At 41.7% G+C, this 7,134-nt stretch overlaps 1 protein-coding gene across 2 annotated transcripts; it reads left to right on the top strand.

Moving 5' to 3' along the window:
• Nucleotides 1–524: 524 nt before the first annotated feature.
• NT5C1B (5'-nucleotidase, cytosolic IB) lies at nt 525–6,445 on the top strand. 2 transcript variants are annotated; one of them, XM_067294324.1, is made up of 6 exons: nt 528–715; nt 888–1,055; nt 2,748–2,877; nt 3,389–3,511; nt 4,203–4,387; nt 5,489–6,445. In XM_067294324.1, exons 1-6 carry the CDS (start codon nt 584–586, stop codon nt 5,825–5,827), a joined length of 1,077 nt encoding a protein of 358 aa, XP_067150425.1. In that variant the 5' UTR covers nt 528–583; the 3' UTR covers nt 5,828–6,445. The 2 variants fall into 2 exon arrangements, with proteins under 2 accessions (XP_067150426.1, XP_067150425.1); XM_067294325.1 differs by lacking the exon at nt 3,389–3,511 and having other exon boundaries at nt 525–715.
• Nucleotides 6,446–7,134: the final 689 nt, after the last annotated feature.

Raw genomic sequence — 7,134 nt, 5'->3', positions numbered from 1 at the left:
TGCCTGTGCTGTGTTTCCCATCATGCCTGCTGCTTAAATTACTCTGTTTCTAAAAGGTGCTTTCAGAGTCGCAGTGCAGAATAACAGAACCCAGGTCACTGACAACCTGCCCATTTTGATTGCTGGAAATATTATTATTGTTTTATAAGAAATCTCCTGGAAAAAATGCTGCTGTTAATGTTAAATCAATTAAGTCGCTGTACCTAAATAACAAATCTCTTAACGCTGCTGATCGCACCAGTGCCCGAGGCTGTCGCCCACCATCAGGCACAGCCACTGGAAACACCGCGGAGGAGAGCAGCAGCTGCCCCAGCGGGGGCTGCAGGGGGATGCTTTCGGTCCGCATCCCGCTCTCCCTAGCAGGGCGCGGGGCAGGGCTGCAGCTCCGGCCCCTGCCGTCCCCACGGAGCCGCCGCGGGGAGAGTCCTGCTGCGAAGGGAAAGCGGCGGCTGCCTTCCCCTTCCCTTCCCCTTCCCCGGGCCGGGCCTGCCGGGCGGGGCGGCCGCCGCTGCCGCTGTCCCGCCCCGGCCCCGCTGCCGCTGCCGCCTCGCCGCAGTGCCCGTCCCTCGCCGCCGCAGCCGCCATGAGCGGCTCCAGCCCGGAGGCCACCACCGAGCCCGGCGACGGCGCCGCGGCCCCGCCGCCGGACGCCGAGCAGGACTGGGCGGCCGCCAAGGCTTTCTACGACTCGCTGGTTTCCAAGAGGCCCCGACCGGTGAGTGCGGCGAGGGGCGGCGGCGGCGGGGCCGGGCCGGGCCAGGCGGGGCCGGGTCGGGGGGCGGCGGGGGGCGGCGGGGCCGGGCCGGGCCGGGGGGCGGCGGGGGGCGGCGGGGCCGGCTCGGGTCGCTGCCCGGCGGCGCTACCCAGCTGCGGCGCTCGCTTCGCAGCCCAAGCCGCAGCACGCCATCACGGTGGCCGTCTCCTCCCGAGCCCTCTTCGACCTGGTGGAGGAGCGGCGGATCTACGAGGAGCAAGGCGTGGAGAAGTACGTGCAGTACCAGCAGGAAAACGAGAACGTCACCCTCAAGCCCGGCCCGGCTTTCTACTTCGTCAAGGTAAGCGCGGCCGCCCCAGGATGCCCGGAGGCGGCGGCCCGATGGCGGAGGCGGAGGCGAGGGCTGCGGGCGCGGTGTCCCGCCCCCGGAAAGCCGCCTCGGGGCTCGTCCGCCAGCGGTTCGGCTTGCTCGCTCCCAATTTTAATCCCACTTTTTGACCCACTTTTAGTGGGATTAAAGACAGTGTCGATTCAATACTAAATGAGTTGCTTTGTTTAGAATTTTTTTTTCTTGGTTGGCTTTGATTTTCCTTGCTTTCCTTGTTATTCTGGATATTGCACTTGAGAACCAGGAAAGGAAACAGGCCCCTAGCTGGGAGCCAGGGTTTAAGCAGAGGGAAATGGAATGTTTTGTTTTCATTGCACAAGATAAGAGATATGGCCAAGGCAAACAGCCCCCAGCCTGGACATCAAGTTTAATTACCAAAAATGAAAAAACTAAAAATACACATGGTTTTGAGGAACACAGGTTTTAGTGGGGCTGGATTGAAAAAATGTCATCCCCAGAGCTCATTCTCCCTGGAGAATCATTTGATAAGGTCCGCCAAAGCAATTTTAGGAAATTGGTTACATCCTAATTAGCAGACACACTTGCTGACAGCTGAGTTTGTGGCAGAATATTTCCTTCAGGTTTTACAAGTAGATTTTCATTGCTTAAGTTTCACCCTTGGGAAATTAAAAAATTTCAGCATTGCTGATCAGCTTCTGGACATACATAACATAGCAGAGAAAAGACTTACATCAGTATCTGTGCTTTTATACATATACCAGATAGCTGTGAAGAGTACCAACAACACAGGCATAGTAAAGGTATTTCTAGGATAAAAGCATGGTCATAAAAGAATTCATTCAGTTCCCCAGGGAGGCTATGCCGGCTAGGGAATTTACTGCAGTTTTTCCTAGCACAGTTCGTTTTCAAGAGATTGGTTACAGCTCAGTGTCAAATACGCTTTGAATATAAACAAGATTTGACTGTTGAACTCCTCAAACTTTGAAAATCAGAGCTGTTAGCTGTGCGCTTTGCCCTCTGTTGCCTTCCAGTATGCTACTTCCATTTGGACTCTTTACTTTAGATTTTTTGTGAGATTCATAAATTGCTTAGTCACTGGAATTACCAGACCTGAGAATTTCAGTTTGCTGGGTGAGACTTTCTACTTGGAAAGTAGAAAGCAGTATCTTTTTGTTTTGACTCCTGTGGACAAAAAAGTTTCTTGATGCTACTATTCATTAGCAATGTTTTATTAAAATATATTAAGCAATATGAGTGGGAATCTTGTACACTTCTGAAAAATAAACCTTTCTGTTCCCGGAAAAAATGTTTAGCATCCAAAACAAAACAAAAAAATTAATCAAAGGGAAATCAGAACAAATTTAATTCCACCACTGTAAGCAGAAAAGTGTGGTTAACAGGGATTTTGATAATGTTCAACAATGTACTGATTTATTCCAGATGATCATAGGTGTCCAGAGAAAAAGGATTTCCATTACAAAATTAAATTCTGTAACTTTCAGCAAAATAAACTTATTTGCTTCCCTTCAAACAAGCCCAGTCAAATGGCTCCTGGGAGCAGAACAGAAAGGAATAAAGCCATTTCGCGTTCTCCTTCAAGACAGTTGTCTCACTGAAACCACAGTGACTGAGAAAGAACGCACATGCAGCTTGTCTATGAACTTCCACATTTTTAACTTGCAGGCACTGGAGCATGTCAATGCCCGGCTTTGTGAACTGTACCCTGATGATGAAGAACGATTTGATATTGTTCTGATGACTAATAACCATGCCCAAGTGGGAGTGAGGCTCATAAACAGCATCAATCACTATGGTAAGTAAAATAAATACTACTTTGTAGAACTGCCTGCTGTTACATAATAAAATAATTTTATTTTTCTTGTTCTGATCTCAGTAGAAGCAACTTCTTTGATACTGACACCCATTTCTTAGGGGATGATATTTAATTCTGTCCATCAGAATAAGTGAAATTGTGTTAAACAGGATTTGGTCCAAAGCTCTAGATGTAATCTGTCAAGTGTGAATCTTAATTTCTGAGAAAAAAAGTCCTTAAGCTTTTCTTGCTTGGTATTTATGCCCCCATACATATTCCTTCACAGCAGTTATTCTGCGTGGAGGGATTTTTTTGTGGAATTCTTAGGGAGGAAGGAGTGATCAAACACTGTAGTCAGTTTAAGTTGTTTAACTTGTTCAAATTACAGTGAATCTTTTTTTCTTATTAAGTTTATTATTAGTTGAAGGCTTGTGTTCCTTTTTACAGGTTTCTTTTACAGGTTTGTAGTATCAAGGTGGAGTCACAGCTTGTTGTGCTGCTCTTATTTTAGGTTTAACAATTGAACGTTTCTGCATGACGGGAGGTAAAAGCCCTGTTGGTTATCTGACTGCATACCTTACCAACTTATATTTGTCTGCAGACTCTGAAAAAGTCCAAGAAGCTATAGAAGCAGGTTTGATTTGACTTTCTTTTCTTATCTCTTAGCTGAGCTTATTAAAAGATGAATGCAGTAATTGTCTTTCACAGAAAGTAGTGCTGCTTCATTAAATGCAGAAAGTCCAACTCTGCATAGTACAAACTTATCACTGATACTTTTACTTAATCTAATAAAATCAGGTTCTTATTTTTCTATATTTTTCCTCTCTGACCTTCAGCCTGATGACAATGACAACTTAATCAGCCCCTTCCTTTGCACTGCCTTCCTGTCTTCTCCCGTCCTGCCATTTTACAAGAAAGAAATTCCCCTTATACTCCTACTTGTCTCTAGTCAACCTCTTTCTAAGATGCGTCTGTTTGATAGGACTTACAAAAACTAACTTCTGTATTTGAGAATGAGTTAAAAAATAGCAAATAGTCTGAGTTAACATTCTTCTTGGGACTTCCTGCTTTGTCTCACCTGCAGCATATCTTGGGGACTGGCTTTGTGTATTCTTAGATGGAAGTGAAAGGAAGCATGTCTAAGAAAAAGTTATGGCAATGGGACAGCTTCCAGACACGACAGCCATTACAAATCTGCTTTAGGGATGTTTCATGCCCACTCTATGTAAAGCTCACCACAAATAAGTTGTTGGAACTGAACTAATGATAGTTTTAAGAATGACTCTGCAGGACACGCTAAGTGAAGTTCTCTGATATATTTTCAGGCATAGCATCAGCTACAATGTTCACTGCAAACAAAGATGTTTCTTACTCGGATACAGAGCTGCGAGTGGCATTCGATGGGGATGCAGTTCTCTTTTCTGATGAATCAGAACAGATTGTCAAAGAGCAAGGATTAGACAGATTTTTTGAACATGAACAGCTTAATGAGAATAAGCCTCTTGCACAGGTTTGTACTTCCTGAATCAATGAGTTTTCAAAACATCTTTTTATATTCATTGCTGATAGTGTGGCTGTCTTTCTCCAGTTTCCCCTGTGTGTATTCCTTCTTCTTTGCGGAAGTCTCATTTGTAAGCTGAAGTATCATTTCACTGCCCTATTTATTTCCTTTTTTGAGGATAGTCTTTAGAACATGTTTGATGCAAAAGAGCCCACTATGGCAGTCCCTTCACCAGATCTCCTGCTTCACTGAGAGAATCGCATAAGACAGTGCCTTACAGTTTTATTTTAATTATATCATTACAAAGAGGGAAGGCTACTGTATTTTTTATCACATTGTGTAGGTAATGTTTGTTTCAAATACTGAGATGTTCCGATTATTGAAATAGGGCAATATCTATGCTTATTCCCAAGTAAAACTATGATATTTTTCTAAAAAACACAAATATTTTAACATTAGCTTAAAGCGAAAGACCAACTCTGATACTGTTAACATTATGATATACATGCCAAAAATATTTATACCAAAATTTTATATCAAAGTGGTATAAATCCAGAAGAATGCAAGTTTGATTTATGAAAGTATTGGCAAGTTCAATATATTGGTTTTTGACTCTGTATCATTTAGTTTTTGTTTTTTGTTTTTTTAATCGGAGTGTAATTCTAATGCTGTCATTAATCTGGAATGATTTCAGTGAAGTCCAGGTAATTAAGTATCTTACCATTCTTCACACAGAAAAAAAAAAAAAAAGCACCCTGTGGATTGTAGCAAAAAGAGATCAGTGTGTTTAAAGAACATGTTATTAAATTGGTTAAAGACCATAGTTTTAACTTTATTTTCCAAGAGATATCGTAAGCCTTAGTCAGAATCAGTTTCCTAATGATCATACAATGTAGGATAGTGGTTTTAACTTTTTTTTTTTTTTTTTTTAATTTGTGAATTCCTAGTGAGGATGCAAACCCTTTTAGAAACACTACATACATAGACTGTTGCACAGCATAGCATTACGGAAGGAATTCTGTGTATAACAGCCAATCTGGAAGAAAACAGAAGGATGATTTTGTAAGCTGTGGACAAATATTTAATATGTTTCTGTTATTTCATACTCAGGGTCCTTTGAAAGGTTTTCTGGAAGACCTAGGGAAACTCCAGAAGAAGTTTTATGCAAAAAATGAACGATTAAATTGTCCTATAAGGACCTTCTTGGTCACAGCCAGAAGTGCAGCAAGTTCTGGAGCCAGAGTACTGAAGACTCTTCGTAGCTGGGGTTTGGAGATTGATGAGGCACTTTTCCTAGCAGGAGCTCCTAAAGGACCAATCTTGGTGAAAATCCGTCCTCACATTTTCTTTGATGACCAGATGTTTCACATCGAAGGAGCACAGAAATTAGGCACCATAGCTGCACATGTTCCCTATGGCATTGCTCAGAAATATCACAAATCCTCATAATTGGATGGCAGCATTAAAGATGATTCTTAACTCAGCCAGGCTCTAATATACCAATAGTTGTGTTCAAAGAAAATCTATGTTTATATATTGCAAGCACTATGTTTTAAGATTTGACTTCTGGCTAGAACAACCTTTAAAGGAAATATTTTTAATATAGGTAAGTTTTTAATGGAGTTATTGTAATAATATTCTTAAGCAGTTTAGGGTTTTGTTTTGTTTTTCTTTTACCTATCTGGAACTAACATTGTGTTTTCAAAAGCAGGAAAAGATTTGGACTGTTTTTTTATAGTTTAAACCATATTTTGAGAAAGACAGAACTGTTATATTTTCTCTAAAAATTATTAAGAGGTTATTTATAACAAAAAACATGCCACATAGATAGCTCCTGCAAGTTTTTTCTGAAATTATGAAAAGTGCAGTTTACATATATGTGTTTACCCATTAGTGGTTGTTTTTTTTTTTTGGTTAAGCATGTGTTCAGTAGGTTTGGTATCATGAGGTTTCAACTTCTGCAGGCAATTGTCTTTCCAGTGAAATGTTAGCTTGATTTGATCTTGTGTTTACAGGAACCCTTTTTCTATACTATTTTCCTATTTTAATAAAGCTGGCTTTACAGAACTTTGTCATTTTTTTTTATGTAGAGGCTTTAGCATAGTTTCCAGTGGAAACATGGTTCATGTGATCAGTGTCTTTGTATCTCTCTCCCCCAAGAGGTTTAGAACCAGTAGACCACTTTCAGTTAAATTTGACAGAGAGGCTGAGGTCTCAAAGACATGTTCCAACAGATTTCATGTAAATATAAAGCTGGGTGGAAGAGCAGAGACCCTGTCAGTATTCTGACTGAGGTAAAGACTGAAGCATAAGAGCATACCTTTGTAACAGCAGAGAATCTACGCTGAAATAATACCGCTGATGGAACTATTTATTTCTTAGCTAGATTCACTTGGAATTTACAGCTGTTCTGCGATCTGCATGACCTGAGTTTGGCAACCTCAGATGAGTTTCCAGTGGACAGGTGTCTATTGCAACACGAATGCATATACATTTACACCATAAGTCTATTCTACCTCTTTTATGTTAAGTTCTTGTATTTCACTGTCATCATAGTATCTAAGCGCCTTCCAAATGACACAACTAACATCTGTCAGGTGGTGTTTGTTCTCTTTCTCTCCCTCGTGGGACAAGTGTCCTGTTTTATTTTTATTGTTGCTATGTATTCATATTAGAAGAGACAAAACCAAAAGAACGTGCTTTGCTTTGGATGTAGAAGATGGTAAAGGCTTGTGATAACCTGTGGTTCCTGTGGG

The sequence above is a fragment of the Apteryx mantelli genome, chromosome 3, assembly GCF_036417845.1.
Source record: "Apteryx mantelli isolate bAptMan1 chromosome 3, bAptMan1.hap1, whole genome shotgun sequence".
Lineage (NCBI taxonomy): Eukaryota > Metazoa > Chordata > Aves > Apterygiformes > Apterygidae > Apteryx > Apteryx mantelli.
Note: the sequence above shows the minus strand (reverse complement) of the source record. Positions and strands in the feature narration are given on the sequence as shown.

Bases quoted from the DNA above. Each gene is read 5' to 3' on its own strand.
- NT5C1B (XM_067294324.1), top strand. From the start codon at position 584: ATGAGCGGCTCCAGCCCGGAGGCCACCACCGAGCCCGGCGACGGCGCC. The intron at 3,512-4,202 runs GTTTGATTTGAC...ATATATTTTCAG, and splicing joins CCAAGAAGCTATAGAAGCAG to GCATAGCATCAGCTACAATG. The intron at 4,388-5,488 runs GTTTGTACTTCC...TTTCATACTCAG, and splicing joins AGAATAAGCCTCTTGCACAG to GGTCCTTTGAAAGGTTTTCT.